The following is a 16,737-nucleotide window of genomic DNA, read 5'->3' as shown; positions in this document are numbered from 1 at the left end:
GGAGAAATAAAATTCCACAATTTTCAGCAACTCTGAATACTGCTCACTAGAAATACAATTATGAATGAAGAACACCCATTTCTTATGTGACATCATATTCTCAAAACTTTCATCTTTGACCTCCCCCAAAACATACTTTAATTTCAGTACTTGGTCAAAGAGAAGGGACTCATTCAATTTACAGCTTGTGTTTTCATGCATCCACTTGAATGTCTTTTCAACATTTTCCCATGAAGGTACAGTGTTTAGCAAAATCCAGTCAAAATGTTTAATATCAGACAAGGGCTTACTCCATTTTATCAAGTAATCAATAACAGTTTGATAGAAAAGAGAGACTTCCCTTAGAAATGCAGACTGCTGATATTGTGTGAGGTCAGACATGAATTCTTTAACTTTAGACGTAACGAAAACACACTGTTTTCTCTCTCCTGAAATTTGCAGTATATTTTCTAGCTCCAGTCTTACCTCATTCACTGATATGTCTTCCCTCTCAATGCTGCTAACTGCCCTCTGGAAAGGATTCATTTGTGCATACAAGAAGAGCAGATACATTCCACCAACAGAATCAGAAAAGAATTTCTTGAGAAGGGAAGGACATGTATCAAGTGAAAGAAAGTAAGACTTAAGTGCCTTAAACATGTGGATGAACCTCTCTATAGCAGGAAACATGGTGAGCCACCTGGTTGCTACATGTCTAAGTAGGTCCTTATGTGTCACATCAACACATTCTGAAAATTCTTTTAGTGATGCTACACAAACAGTATATATGGAGAAATAATTAAAAACCTTTATGATAATGCTCTCAATATCATAAGAGAGGACATCTTCACCAGTATGAATTGCATTATGCAAAGCATGAGCTGGGCAACCTACTCCTAAAATTTCCCTATTCAGTTTCTTCTGAAGTTTCTTGTACACATTGTTTTCTCCTTTTCTCGCAACACCCCCAAACTTAGTATTTGTGTTATCTCTACCAAAACAGATACCTTATCACTAAGCCCATGTTGTAAAATGGCACTGTATACACAGTCAGTTATTGTACTAGAATCCTCATTGTCACATTCATTTAAATTTAACAATCTACTTTGGACACCTTCGTCATAATCAAAATACTGCACAAGAACAGGAAATATTTTCAAATACTTGTGGTTGCTAGCATCAGTGCTAATACTAACAGTTTGTGGGCGGTGCCGTCTGTAACTATGGAAAAGCGTGATGTGGTACACCAGGCGACTGTCTGTGATATAGTGTGCGCGGCAGCTGCTAGGCTGGGTTGTGGTGTGGACGGCGAAAGTTTGCATAAGTGCCAACCGTTGGGTGGCTGGGAGTGACAAACAAGTGAGCTATGTGAAACAAGGTTGGTACACTGTTTATTAGTAACCGAAGGCGCCGCTGTCGAGCTTGGTGGCGGTAGAGGGCGCGAATGAACAGCTAATGGCAGTAAATCAAAAACATTAACCTGCAACTGGGAAGTTAGCTGCCCAAGCGAGGAGGGGGATGAATGTGATCTCAAATTAACACAGTTAGAGCTGGCAGGAGCGCAGACACTGTACAGTTTATGTGGCACATGGTCAGAAATGCACTTGGGCGCGAGAACACTGTTGTGGCACCGACTAACCTTGTGTGTTGCCAAGGTGTCAGCTGCTGCAAGCTGCTGCTGCGCCGAAAATAACTCATTACTTAAGTCGTTGAGGTGACAGTGTAGCACAAGTTGCTCCAAGCACAGGCGTGTAGACTCGACACGCTCCCTGAGCCACTTATTGGTCCATGACAAGAGTTTGGAGGAAGGGTTATTACACTTCCTTGCCAGGTGGACCTGTTTAGCAGTACTATTGACACTCGACGAAGCACACGGGATGTGTTCCTGTATAGGGTGGTAGAACACTGTATTCTTGATGAGGTCAGGCCACAGTTTGTGGTGTCGTAGAAAGTCGATGCCCAAAATGGGATCGTCGATGTCAGCCACCAGGAAGGACCACTTCAGGTTGCACTCAGGCGAGAGGGACACTGCATATGAAGTAGAACCTAAGCACAACAAACTAGATGAGTTTACAGCACGTAGGACAGTTTTGTGTAGTCAGATCTTTTCGGTAGCAAGACGAGATGGAAGTAGGGAAACATCTGCGCCCGTGTCGATGACAAAGTTTGTGCCAGAGTTCAAGTCGCGGACGTAGACTCATCCATTCGAAGCATTAGTGTTGGACACAGAATGGAGCGTGGGACGGCGCCTGTTGTTTACGTTGCAGGAGGTGGCACCGCTGCCTACTTACAGTTGAAGTTTGGGTAGGAGCACAACAGTTTACAATTGCATGCTTGTTCCCCGAATTTTGCATGGAAGAAACAGTATTTATGGGCGGACGTCTGCTCCTGCGAGTGGTCAGACAGCGGCGGCCCAGAATCTTCTGCAGAATCGGATGTGCTGCTGTTGTTCGGACGTGAAGGTGCTGGTAGTGTGGCGAGCTTGACAGACTTATGTTTAGTGCGCGGCCCTCGTTGGGGCCTGGGTTGTGGTTGGAAACTGGCATAGCTGCTGTACTGCTGGGCACAGCGTTCACGTAGTAGAGCGGAGTAAGCTCAGTCGGCAGTGCACAAGCGTTCACTATTTGGTCTATCTTTGTAGGCGGAGATGGCCATTTGGACAGACAGAGGCAACTTTTCTGTCCAAATCTTGGTGAGTGTGGCGTCTGGCATGGTCGCATTGACTGACGAGAAGGAGAAGGCATCGCCACAGCTGGGACAGAGATCTGTCGTTCGGAGGAGGCGACTTAACCAGGTCATAAATTAAGTCGACACGGTCGTGAAGGTGGTTCATGAGGCATGTGAAACAGGCGTTGTCATCAAGTGCACAGACATGAAAGTTTGCTCGACCAGGTTGAACCAGAATTCTGGATGGGCAGGTTTGAATGCCGGAAGTTTCGGTAGATTCAACAAACTGGTGGTCAAAGAATGCGGGCAACCACTCGCGGACGCAGGAGTAGGCAAGTCAAAGTTAACTCTGTGTCATGAGGGCGGTAGAGAGGAAGCAGACATGCCAGCTGTGTTCGTAGTAGCTGGAGGGGAAGCGAAATCCGTTAGCAGAAAGCCCGGTGTGGAGCGAAGCGGGACCGGTTGTTGCACCGGTAGGTCAAAGTGGTCACGGTGGTTGCTTCACAGGTTATTATGCAATTGGTCCTCCACATCTGCAGCGAAATTGTCCATCACAGAGTCACTGATGAGCTTGGTGGAACCTGACACACTCAAATTATTGCACTGATGAACACTCGGAGTAACAGTCTGGCGAATGTCATTCACGCAGCGTGCAACTGGCATGGAGTGATACACACGTGGAGCTTGCACATTCAAAAAGGCGTCCTGTTTGTGGTACATTATGAAAACTATGCTCCCTACTATTTACAGTACATGCATTAAAGTTGGGTACCAGTGTGTAGTGGTTTCTTGTACTGCTGTGCAGCAAAAACTGAAGCACTTCAGGGCTAACAAAGCCAGAGTTGGAGATCTGTGGTGTCATGTTTAAAACCACTGCACCTGACGAGGTCCCTGGGTTCTCGAGGCTATAGGACTGCGGAAATCCACGCTGGGCACCGACTACAGCTGGCATGCTTGAATTTAGTTGCTGTTGTTGGTGAAAACCAGGCGGCGACGATGTGTTGTAGAACGCCGTTGTGTAACAGACAAAGGTCCACGTGGAATGCGGAAGCCGGCACGGTAGTCATTTTGTACTCAGTTCAATGGATTATTCAAACTTCGGGGTCACCACTGAAGGAGATATCAAGGTGGTAAGGTAATGACAACGGTTCTCTCTTCTAATCATCAATACTTTTATTACACGACAAACGCACAGGTCGAAGACTAGGCAGGAACTGAGGTCCCAGAAGTATACAAAACAAAAGATCAACTCGAAGACATAACACACATATGATGTTCTGGCCTATCAATCCGTGGATCAATGCCACACATCATAGACTGTTTACCCATCTAGCTGACTATGTATAGGTTGCACATGTGGATCAGGTAATTCCACATCCAGTTCGTATAATGACAGCTGCATGAGAGCCCAAATAATTAGTGTAAGAATCAAAGAAATGTCCCCCTCCCCTTTCTTTTCATCCAACAAATGAGACATTTAAAGTTCTATTAAGCAACTGCCAAAGCATACACAACAATGTACAAGAATTTCAAGCACTCCTAAATATCTGGGGATTTCACACACTAATAATATATATTAAAGAAAGTAACAGACTTTAAATACAATATCATTGTTGAATGTAGTACAACATCATTTCATAGCAATGTTGTGAATTTATTAATCTTTATTCTAGCTGCATTGCATTATAAAATAATGAATAGTGAAGATGTAAAACAAAATTTTGTATTGTTTTATGGGTTTTAAATCTAGCTGTTGGTTCCAATTGTTTTTGTGTAGTGTCTGTGTTTTTACTAATGTATTCTTTGATGAGCTACCACTTGTTTATTTTGCTTTTTCTGTTCTCTTTTGCAAAATGTTTGTTTCTACATGATTTTCATAGATTTATTTTGCATCTAGGTTACCATTTATGGAATTATGACTTAAGGTCTGATGACCTGCCTATTGAATGTGGATTAGATGAGACATGCAGAGATGAAGGAGAATATGTTGGTAAGGCTGCCCTTGAAGTGGAGAAGCGAAAAGGTTTAAGAAGACGATTAACATTTTTTCAACTGCAAGAGTAAGTATGTTTGGGTGACATTTTTTTTCAGTTTTATATTTTAGACAAGACACAAGACTTTAAAACATAATATAAGATTACTTATCAAAGGGGAGGAGAAGGGGAAGGAGGAGGTGGAGGAGAAAGAGGAGGAGTAAGAGAAGGAGATGAAAAGAAATACAAATCTAGTGATATAAATGGTACTATCTCTGTCAGCAAAAGAGTAAATCATCATAATTTTCCAAGCACACATACACAAAGCAAGGAGAATTACATTGTGTTAAACATTCTTGAAAGCACTTTGACCAATGACCTAGCTTCTACTCACTATAAAGGCAACAATGAGACCACTTCAAAATGAAGATATAACATCTGATGCATATCAAATGTCCCTGAGCATATCACTGGTAGTGAAACAGAAAGCAATAACCTACAGTGCACAATTGCATTAGAGCGTACAAACAGTAATTACACTAAGCAAGATAATAACTTAATAAAACAAATGCTAACATACAGCAATAGTGTATTCCTTTCCCCGTCATTCCCCCAACAGAGCTAGTGCTCTGTTCCTAATGAACTTGCACATTACACTGTACATTCCATTGCATTACATGAATCATATTCCAGAAATGTCAGAGAGATCAGTATCTTAGATGTGTACTTTATCTACATATAATACAAAAAAAGAATCAAAATTATGAAATATTGTGATATATATAAAGTTATTACATGAGTTATATTACAACTAAGACATTGTGACAATAATTAACAATCATTTTAAAAGTTGTTGCGATCATATCATGCAATGGGAAGAATGAATTGCCCAAAAGCACATTCTTTAATTAATTCTTAGTCTTCAAACTTTTTTTTCAGTAACCATATGATGCTTGCATATCTTATTTTTATTTATTTTCATACTTTATTTTATAATATCAGCCTTAGTCCATTTTCATGCCATGTACTATGTTAGCTATCTGTTCAGTCTCTCATCTACCCTATGATCTGTAGCCTTCTTCTGCATTACTGGGCCCTAGGATTTTCTTAATAATTCTTCATACAAATTTCTTGATATTTTCTAGTGCACCTTTCTGATTCATGATCAATGTTTCTGGTGTGTATGAGGGTTCTAGCTTGATGACAGTGTTCTCATGTCTCACTTTTACATTATGTGACAGGCATGATTTACTGTAGATGTTTCTATTCCTCCAGAATGCTCTACTTAGCTTTTTATTTCTCTGTTTATAGGTTTCTTTTTCTATCCCCTTTGCCTACATTTTCTTCCCAAGATACTTGAATTTGTTAACTCCTTTGATCACACCATATTTTTTGTGATCTTTTTTGTTGCATCTTTTTCATTTGACACATGTTTTGTTTTCTCAAAGGAGATCTGTAGTCCAACCTTTATGCCTTCTTTTTCAAGACCTCTATTTGCTTTACTGCAGTTTCTGTATTAACTGTGAGTGTTGCCAGGTCATTATCGAATGCAAGACTGCCAATATCTGGTCCTTTGGTTCTCCTCCTTCCTACCCTGATTTGTTTATAAAGTCTCTGCACCTTAAATTCTTTCTCTCATTCCCTGACAGCTACGTATAATGTTATATTGAAGAATAGTGGCGAAATATCATTGCCACATCTCATGTCTGTTCTAATCTTGAAAGACTGTAATAAGTTTCCCATGAATTGAATTTTAGATTTGGTGTTCGTTAGTGTTTGTTTGATAATGTTTTCAGTGTGTCTCTCTTCCAGTTCTTGTGTCGGTACTACTCTGTCTATAGAATCATATGCCTTTTTGAAATGTACAAAGTTGCACTTGTTCTCTCTACTTCTCATCCCTTGACATATCAGGACTATTTTTAAGTTGAGTATCTGTTCACTCCAGGATATTCCTGGTCTGAAGCCTGCTTGATATTCTCCAGGCACTGTGATAGAATTTTGTATGTGACAGGCAGTAAAGACATCCCTCTGTAGTTTTCAACATCATCTCTATTTCCTTTCTTATGCACAGGGTGAGTAACAGTACACTTCCAGTCTTCTGTTATTACTTCAGTCACCCATATGTTTTGTATAATGTTTGTTATTTCTGTGATAATATTCAGCCCAGCATCATTTAGCAGTTCTGTTATGATGCCATCATCTCTTGCTCTTCTAACATTTTTCAGTTTCATGATTTGTCTCTTGATCTCCAGCTCATCTGATGCTTTTGACTTAGCATTTTTCATGATCCCTTGGCTCCTTGGGAATCTCTCAGCTGGCTGAAGACAATTCAGTAGGTCACTGAATTTTGTTGCCTGTGTCTCTCAATTCTCTTTGTTGTTCAGTGCCAGTTCTTCAACCTTCGTCTGAACCACAGATTTATTGGTTGGTATCCAGTGATTCTGGTTTTAAGTGTTTTGCAGGAGTGCTTTGGGTTATTGTTTTGGAAATCCTATTTTATACCTTTTAACTGATCCTTTTTGTACTCTCTCTTGCCTCTCCTGATCTCTCTCACCATTTGCTTTATTGCCTCTACATATGTTACCAGATTAACTTCTGATCTGTCACTGACCCCTTTATTGTGTGATATTTTCCTGTAATCAATTGCTTTATCACGTGTTTTATTCCATCATGGATGTCTCTTCTTTTATGCTTAGAGAAATTGTTTCTTACACTTTAGTGATTATCTTATTTTGAATTCTTCCAATGTGATTGCTGTATCTTCCTCCCATTTGTCTCTGATCCTTGATGATTTTAGTTGTGTCATATCAAACTTTGGCATCAAAATAGTCTTATTGTTCATTCTATTTGGTGTCAGCTTGATTCTGATCTGGTGAGATATTCATCAGAGTATGTTTGTCCCTATTCTGACTTCATGATTTATCTGTGGTTCTTGTGTATAAATTGTTACATGGCTGATTTGGTATTCTCCTAAGGATTTGACCAATGACCTCCAAGTATTGTACTAATGAAATAAGAGAAGACAGGGCATCCAGAGAAAGATTTAGATATTCATTTTTTCTAGGTTCTATTCCAGAGTGGAATGCTTGAGAAGTAGCCTAGAAGTGGTTCTGTAAATCATGTAATTCAGTACTTGCATCTTTATACCTCTTGGTACCTAAAAAAAAAGTTGTGGACCTAGATGTGTAAAGAGACAAGTTGTGGATTACATATACATGATTACTGTTTAAGTACTTGGCAGAAGGTTTATAGAACCACTTTCAGGTTATTTCTCATCCATTCCACTCTCAAATACACAATGGGAAAAATGAACACCTAAATCTTTCATGCAAGCTCAGTGTTCTCTTATTTTATTGCTATGGTCATTTCTTCTCCCTATGTAGGTGAGAGTTAACAAAACATTTTCACATTTGGAGGAGGAAGTTGGTTGTTGAAATATCATGAAGTGATCTTTCCACAACGGAAAACAACTTGTTTTAAAGATTGCTACTCCAACTCATTTATCATGTCTATGGCATTCTCTACCCTGTACTGTGAAATTAGGAAACAAGCTTCCCATCTTCAAAATTTTTTAGTGTCCTCCACCAATGCTTTCTGACAAGGATACCGTATATTGCAGTAATGTTCCAGAAGAGGACAGATAAGTGTAGTGTAGGAAGTCTCCTTAGTAGATTTGCTGCATCTTCTATATGTTCTGCTAATAAAACTCAGTATTTAGATCACCTATCCCACAATATTTTCTATATTATAAGTCCACTTTAAATTTTTTGTGATTGTAATCCCTAGGTGATTATCTGAACTGAAGAATTTCAAATTTTTGTGATATAACATGCAACCAAAATGTAACAGATTTTTTTTTTTAGCACTTATGTGGATGACCACTCACTTTTCATTGCATCACTTTTTATTGCATCAGCTACCCCTTTTTGCACATACAGATATCTCATATAAATTAGTCTGCAAGTAATTTTGATCTTCTGATAACTTTACTAAATGTTGAATGACTGCATCATCCGCAAACAATCTGAGGGCTGCTCAGATCACCTCCTATATAATTCATATACATTAAAATCAGCAGAGTGCATATAACACTTCCTTGGGGAACACCAGATACTGTGATATCACTTTGGTATCATCGAAGACTTCCCATAAATTACTATGCACTCTGAGCTTTCTGACAGGAAATTATGAACCTAGTTGCACAACTGAGGTGATAATCCATAGATTTGCCATTTGATTACAACCTGCTTGTGAGATATGGTGTCAAAAAGCTTCTGGAAATCTAAAAATGTGTAATCAATTTCCTCTCTGAATATCACTTATTTGTGTGAATAAATAGCCAGTTGTGTTTCACAAGGCTAATATTTTATGATTATGTGCTTTTTAAGTTTCAATACATCATGTTCTTTCAGGCATTTCATAATGTTTGAATGCAGTGTATATTCCAAAATCCTATTGCAAATCAATGTCAATGATATGGGTCTATAGTTCAGCAGATTTCCTTCCTTATGTGTAACTGCAACCTAAGCAGCTTTCCAGTCTTTAGCTATGGGTCTTTTGTCAGTGAGTGGTTGCATGTTATTGCTAAAAAGTGTTCTATTTTATTGGCATACTGCAAAGGAACCTAAATGGTATGCAGTCTAAACTGGAAGACTTGCTTTATTATGTGATTTAAGTTGATTCAACATATCAAGGGTATCTACTTCTAAATTACTCACATTGGCAGCTTTTCTTGACTTGAATTCTGGAACATTTACTGCATCTTCTTTGGTAAAGGAACATGGAAAATCATGTTTAGTAATTCCACTTTGGGGATGCTATCATGAGTCACATTATCATCACTATCATGCTGTGAAGGAACTGATTATGTGTTGCTGCCGAAATACTTTACATACGATCAGAATCTTTTTCAGTTTTCTGCCAGATTTTGAGACTGAGTTTCATTGTGGAAACTATTAAAAGCAGCCTACATTGAGGTCCACTCCAAGTTTCTTCTTCTGTAAATGATCACCAATCTTGGGGATTTTGTGTTCTCCTAAATTTGGCATGCTTTTGTTGTTGCTTCCATAACAGTACTCTGACCTCGTTTGTGTATCATGAGTATATGTTCTGTCTCTTATTAGTTTACATGGTGCACAACTCTCAATTTCTGTCAACCTTATTTCTTGGAGTTTAAGCCATATATGGTTGACACTTCCTTAGTTTGGGTTGAATGGAGATTTTCTCTTTTTATCAGATTTTTAAATGGAAATTGGATTTATATTTGGTGAATTTGAATGTTATGTTATTAAGTCTCACAACAACAACATTCCAGTCACTAAAATCTGTATCCCTCGTGATATTCTTTACTTTCACATGATTGTTTCTCTCTAAGAAATGTAGGATGTTAACAGAACCGTTTAAACTTTGTGAGGGCTCTTAAACTAGTTTCCCAAAATAAATTCCAAAGAAAATATTTAGTACAATTTTGCACAATGTTTTATGTATGGCATGGATCTCCCCTCAAAGATGGTGGCTGTCACATGTATGCTTCTGCTCAGAAATGAATAGTGTTTACATGGGTTCGGTATTTTGTTATTTTGCCAAAGCATTGATTCCTGTAACATAAGCAACAACAAAGCTACAGCACACCAATGAAGCAGTCAGGTCATCCACATATTTGCCATTTTGCTGTGTTGATGATATTACAACTTTGGTCCCTCTGCTGGATTGGGCTATGTGGTAACTGCTCAGTGCTATGGGGACAGCAATTGTTGTCTCAGCAGGTTGCTGCTGATGTAAGTGCCTGACCAGCCTCAGTCTAGCCTGCTTCCATAAGGTTTTTTTATTAACCGTGATGACATTTTTATTTTATACAGCCATGTCAAGTAAATTAGTTGTGGCAGAACATGCCTCCCTTCTTCAGAAGATCCAGTGCATCGAATTCAGCTCATGACAGTTCTGCAAAGTCTCAACACATATCTTATAAATTGACAGTTATTTACAGTACATTCAGTTTTACCTTCAAATTTGTTCGGCTTAAATCATAGGATTCACTGGTTGTTTCTTAATCCAAATTGTATTTTCTATAATTAGTCTACTGGACTTTTTTTGCCTCTTCATATGAACACAATCTAGTTCAATAACATTACTAATTTCTCTCTTCTTGACAAATTCCTCAGCAGTCGTTTAACAGTAAATAGTCCCACTCAGTGGTTTCACATGCTTGGCATTTTTCCTTGTTTATTAGGTGGGTTCTTATCTAATTTTTACTTAACTAATCATAATTTGCTTCTGCTAACCCAGTGCTCTAGTAGTTGATATGCTGGGAGTTCACAGGCATGGGCGGTGTTCCACTTGAGGTAGACACAGGCCATACAAATCAGAATCACAATGGTATAATTAACAGACACTGAAGGTCATAATGTTATTCCACTGCACATCATGATACTGGTGTACATGCTGGAACATTTGCTCAGTGCTAATACAACCCTTTTGTGAGGCTATAAGCTTATACAATGAAAGGAACAGGTCTGGTTTTAGGGCATCCTTTAATAAGGTCAGGTTCTGGGATTTCATTGTGTCTAATGATTTTTCTTACCAATACAATGAGGCCTGTGACAGGTTCATTATGGTTGTTAAGTTGTACCACTATCTCCAGAGTGAACAGAGAGTAAATCCAGTGCATATCAAACCTTTGGAAGTATAGGAATGGCTTCAGAACATCACTTTTGCACCCCACTCCATTCAATTTCCCAAGAATAACTATATCTCACATGCACACATATCACTCTGGACCATCCTGGTTGGACATATTGCAATCCACTCTCTTTGGCATAATTGGAACTCATTCATTGATATCAACATGTGGTTGCCCTTCTTCTAGGATATTAGCAACACCTACTGCATTTTCACAATACAGATTTAGCCATGGTTTCCCATTTTACTGGGTAGCATGAATCATAAAACACTGATAATCTGTATCAACACTTGTTATGGAGAACTGTACAGATATATGAAGCCTGGTTCTCTCGGTGTTTATTTAAACAGTTGCCATATGATAAATTTTTTTTGTCAGTTTTGCTATATGTTGTAGCTCTGTTGTTAACTTTTGTAGCACTTTCCATAGGCCAGCTGAGAACTGCCGGGAGGCACTCCTGCTTTGAATTGTTGGTTCCGCAATGTGTCCAATGTGTCCAATACTTGCCCCCTGAAGAGCTGCAGTATCATCAGAATTATTATGTTCATCCTGAATGTTCTTGGTGCTAATGCCACCTGGAGGAAAGAAAATTACATAATTCTCCCTCTCCCTCTTGCAAGGCTAGCTGTACATGGTTCATATTATACCAACCACCATTCTACAATGGCATATTCCATTCATTTATACCGAGCGAGGTGGCGCAGTGGTTAGACACTGGACTCGCATTCGGAAGGACGACGGTTCAATCCCGCGTCCGGCCATCCTGATTTAGGTTTTCCGTGATTTCCCTAAATCACTCCAGGCAAATGCCGGGATGGTTCCTCTGAAAGGGCACGGCCGACTTCCTTCCCCATCCTTCCCTAATCCGATGAGACCGATGACCAAGCTGTCTGGTCTTCCCCAAACCAACCAACCAACCAACCATTCATTTATAAACTAACTCTCTGCCATCCCATTAATATAACAATGCAAAAATAAACTCCCTATAGAACAAATCTACTACAGTAAGACAGTGACATAAGCATCACAGACTTTACCATGACACTGTTCATGTATCCCACATAGTTGTATATTTACTGATGTGATCTGAATGTGTAAAGTATTCCTTGTACACTCTACTCTGTAACTTCTCTTTCCTCTCTTTCCTTAACAGCTTTTGCTTTCTTCACAGGCAACAACACTGCTGCTTGTGGTAAGGTATCCAAAGTACTTTTAAAAGGCTTAAAATGTCCTACATGAATAACAGAAGTTTGCATTGGTAATTGTAACTTCTTGTTCATTGCTGATGTCATTTCTATGGATTGGTACTGTCCTTGTTAGTGCATAAAAAGTTTTTATGTTTTGTTCTTTGGTGTGCATGGCCTTGCTAGTTTAATCCACTGACTGATTGTGTATTCAGCTTATATATATGGTGTCTGTTCTTTCAAACATCTCCAAAAGAAAAGACACCATTTTGATCCAGCAGCTACTATGAATTAAGAAACTAAGGAATTACAGTCAATGTCCACAAGTGGACATTGATTTGAATCAATGTGGAAACTTGAAAATTTGTCCTGGACTGGCATTTGAACCCGCATCTCTCGCTTACTAGGCAGATGCTCTAACCATTGCACCATCCTGACACAGTGGTCATACACAACTGCACGGACTGCCCTAGCACACCTCCCGCAGACCCAGATTCTCAACTTATCCACACATTGCTGATGAAGTGCCCCTTGTCCATTATCCCACTTCAAGTGGCTTGGATGTCTCAGGTAATATTTGCAGCAGTACTTATTGATGGCTGAAGCTGGTAGGTCATGCAGTACACAATGCCTTACATACTGGTCAATGTCCTGTCTCCTGATTCTCTGCTATTCTGCAATCAATCATTCTTTGCCCTTTGCAACCAGGTAACACATGGTCATGCACTTCCATCAATACTTCATCCTTCAGAGATGCAGATACCACAATACATGGCCTGAACTTCATAGTCATACACAGTAGCCCATAATTCATAATGAACTATGATTGCATCCTAACTAAATGGCAGTCTGCATCAGTGGTCTGTGGCTTTTGCCAGTCTGCAAGTCCTCTGCCATATTCTTGTATGACCTCAATCTTTCGGCTTAACTCACTGGAATTGCTATGTTTCCTGCTAGGTTTGTATACTAGCTTGAAATCAAATTTGCTTAATTTTAATGACCAACAAGTTAATCTGCATGAAGGATCTTTCAGCCCTAATGACAAGTTTAATGCCACATAGTTCATTATATCTTGCTGTTTCCTACCATAGAGGTAACACCAAAAATACCATATATGACACTCAACATCTCCTTCTCCATGGTTGAGTAATTTTGTTCAGATTTGCCTAACTGCTTTGATGCTAATGCTACTTGGTGTTCCTTGTCATTGAGCTCCTGATTTAAAATGCATTCTAACACTTGGTTGATTGCATCATATAGTTCAATTCTTTTATCTTGGCGGCTCGCCCAGACGTGGGAGATTGCTGCGTTGCCAGTTGCACACGACGCACGCGCCAAGAGAAGCAGGGCCATAGTATAGTATAGTTCACAAGCTTACGTTTAGGGGGGAGCACGTAGTTCATGAAGTAAAGCCACCACGGCCGCATTAACCCTTTCGCTGCTACAAAGACGTGCTCCCTGCCTTCTGCGCTGTGCACGATTTTGTCACTGCACTGCTCGCCTGTGCAGAAACATGGTGTTCCGATTGCTTTGACACTCTTATCATTCGATTCCACAAAAACTATTTGGTCCAAAAATTAGATTTTTACACATCTTCTTGACTGATACCTTCCCCCCATAAATGATTTAATTTTGTTTCAATGTTCAACGCAGTTATTATGCAGCATTAAATATAGTAAACCATTGCACGAAATTTTCAAGAGTTTGCAGAGGTAAAAGTCCATAGAGTACACTTTCTGTATGGTCGATTTTAGTTGCCACAAGATATCTAAATTTCATATAAAATTTACTGTATAACACTATCTCATTTAATTTAAGTACAACATAGGTGTCGTATGTAATATTGAGAAATATTCCATCTTTCGTGACTGTAACAAAAGTTTTATATTTACACTGGGCACATCTGGCTTTATTTTAAAGCACTTCAATCAATCAAAAGGAAGTAGACAAAATACATTAAACAAAACTGTGGACTTACAAAAACATTAGGACTTGAATATACCGTCCATCAGTGAAGTGCTCTGAGCTATGTCAAATATAGTTTTTGTGTGTGGCACACACAAACAACATTTATTTGCTAAAACACTGATCAGCCAACACAAATGTTGAATATTGTGTTACTGCAGTACAAAACTACGAAAGGTGACTTGGCAATGGAGGAGACAAAATACTGTCCACTGAAGATGCTTCAAAAGAGAGATACGCGTCTGGTCTAAATAAGTCGCTTATTACAGTTGCAGAAGAGGAATATATTTCAATAGCATTGGTAAAACTGCGACTGTGGAACAAAAACAAGAAAGAGAACATGAGTACCATTGTGTATGTGCCATACCTTTCATTGATTGAATTGCTTTAAAATAATGCCAAACGTGTCCGGTGTAAATAAAGCTTTTATTACAGTCGCGAAAGACGGAATATTTCTCAGTATTACATACGACATCTATGTGGTACTTAAATGAAATGAGATATTGTTATACAGTAAATTTTATATGAAATTTAGGTATCTTGTCCACATTTTATTCTCAACATTGTGGCAACTAAAATCGACCATACGGAAAGTATACGCTATGGACTTTTACTTCTGCAAACTCTTCAAAATTTTGTGCAATGGTTTACTACACTTAATGCTGTATAATAACTGTGTTGAACATCGAAACAAAATTAAGTCATTTATGGGGGAAGGTATCAGTCAAGAAGACGTGTAAAAATCAAATTTTTGGGCCAAATAGTTTTTGTGAAATCAAATTATAAGTGTGGAATGCAGGGAGCACGTGTCTGCAGCAGCAAAAGGGTAATGAAGAGACAAAGCACTAGAAATTTCAAAAAATTGCACTCAAATGAATTTAATTCGTGAAGTAAGGCACTTTGATATTGTTTTTAAATAATGAAAATATTCAGCACTCCACAAGGTTTGCACTCTTAACCTTTCGCATAGAACACCAACACCTTAATCGTTATGCTAACGCAGCTCGTGTGACTATAGAACGCCGTAAGGACTCTTAACATGTCATGCAAAATACTGACAAACACTGTTGGTATGACTATGAATTACTCATGCTTTGTTCTGAGTACAATAGGAAATAAACAATTACCGCTGTTCTTTATTGCAAAAAAGCAGTTCATGAGATCGATACAAACACCTTTCCTTGCTATCACCTGAATTAGGAGTCTTATTGCTTGTTTCGTTTAATTAATTAATAGAATATGAAGAAATTGGTATAAAGAATTCTTTTTCCAAACTTTCTATAAAAGAAAATCTGTTATCAAGACATTACTTTTGTTCTATTACTTTATTTATGACTGAACGTTTCTAAAACTGAAGACACTCGTCCGTGTTCTGCACTGCAGTCGAGATCTGGCAACGTCGTTCTCTGTTCATTGGCTGACTGTGTTTTGTGACGTCAGATGCACAGAATGAACCTAAACTCGGCCGCCAACATAAATGACACGCACTTTAGGATGGGATAAGCTGTTTCTCATAATTGGAAATATTAAAATCAAGCTAGATGTTAGTGCATCTTTCAATTTATTGAATGCAGTTTGACAGTCAGTCATCTTCTGGAATTTTACACCCCTTTTTAACAAATGCATTAATGGTCTAATGATTTCAGTAGTCCCTCTAACAAATTTTCTGTAATAATTACATAGACCTGTGAAATAACTCTGATCAGAGTTATTTCACAGTCTGCAGTGATAAAAAATCATGGACAGCACATATCAATCTTGGGTCAATTTTCATGCCATTTTGGTTAATCACAGGGCCAAAATAGTTCATTTCCATTGATGTGAAGTGATATTTTTCAATACTCAACATTAAGTGAGCCAAATACAACTTGTTAAACTACTCTTCTAGGAGTTGTGCATTGAGTACCACACTTACACAGTTTTAATCCACATAGTACTCCATCTAATAGCTTCTGAAATGTCCCTGATGCATTCTCAAGCTTAAATGGCATCCATCAATACTGGTAGTGTCCCAAGTAATGGTGAATGTGGTCTTTGGCCCATCTTCTGGAACCAATTCCAGCTGGTGATACCCACCCTTTAAATCCATTGTGGAGAAGTATTTACATTGACCCAGGATGTCCTCCAACATGACCATTATATCTGGAATGTGATTTGCACCTGTCACTGTTCTTCCATCCAGCTATTGATAATCAAACAGAACTTGCATTTCGTCATCCCAACTGGTGATTTTTTCAGCATGATGACAGCAGCTACTCCAATGGATTATCACTTCTCTGTAATGACATCA

At 38.8% G+C, this 16,737-nt stretch overlaps 1 protein-coding gene across 1 annotated transcript in view; it reads left to right on the top strand.

The window, feature by feature from the left end:
- LOC124554723 (sarcosine dehydrogenase, mitochondrial) overlaps positions 1 to 16,737 on the top strand; it is a 280,579-nt gene that overhangs the window by 238,324 nt on the left and 25,518 nt on the right. The window contains exon 15 of the mRNA XM_047128369.1: positions 4,544 to 4,706. Coding sequence (XP_046984325.1) covers positions 4,544 to 4,706 — 163 coding nt within the window. The remainder of the gene's footprint in view (positions 1 to 4,543; positions 4,707 to 16,737) is intronic.

The sequence above is a fragment of the Schistocerca americana genome, chromosome X, assembly GCF_021461395.2.
Source record: "Schistocerca americana isolate TAMUIC-IGC-003095 chromosome X, iqSchAmer2.1, whole genome shotgun sequence".
In the NCBI taxonomy this organism is placed as follows: domain Eukaryota; kingdom Metazoa; phylum Arthropoda; class Insecta; order Orthoptera; family Acrididae; genus Schistocerca; species Schistocerca americana.
Note: the sequence above shows the minus strand (reverse complement) of the source record. Positions and strands in the feature narration are given on the sequence as shown.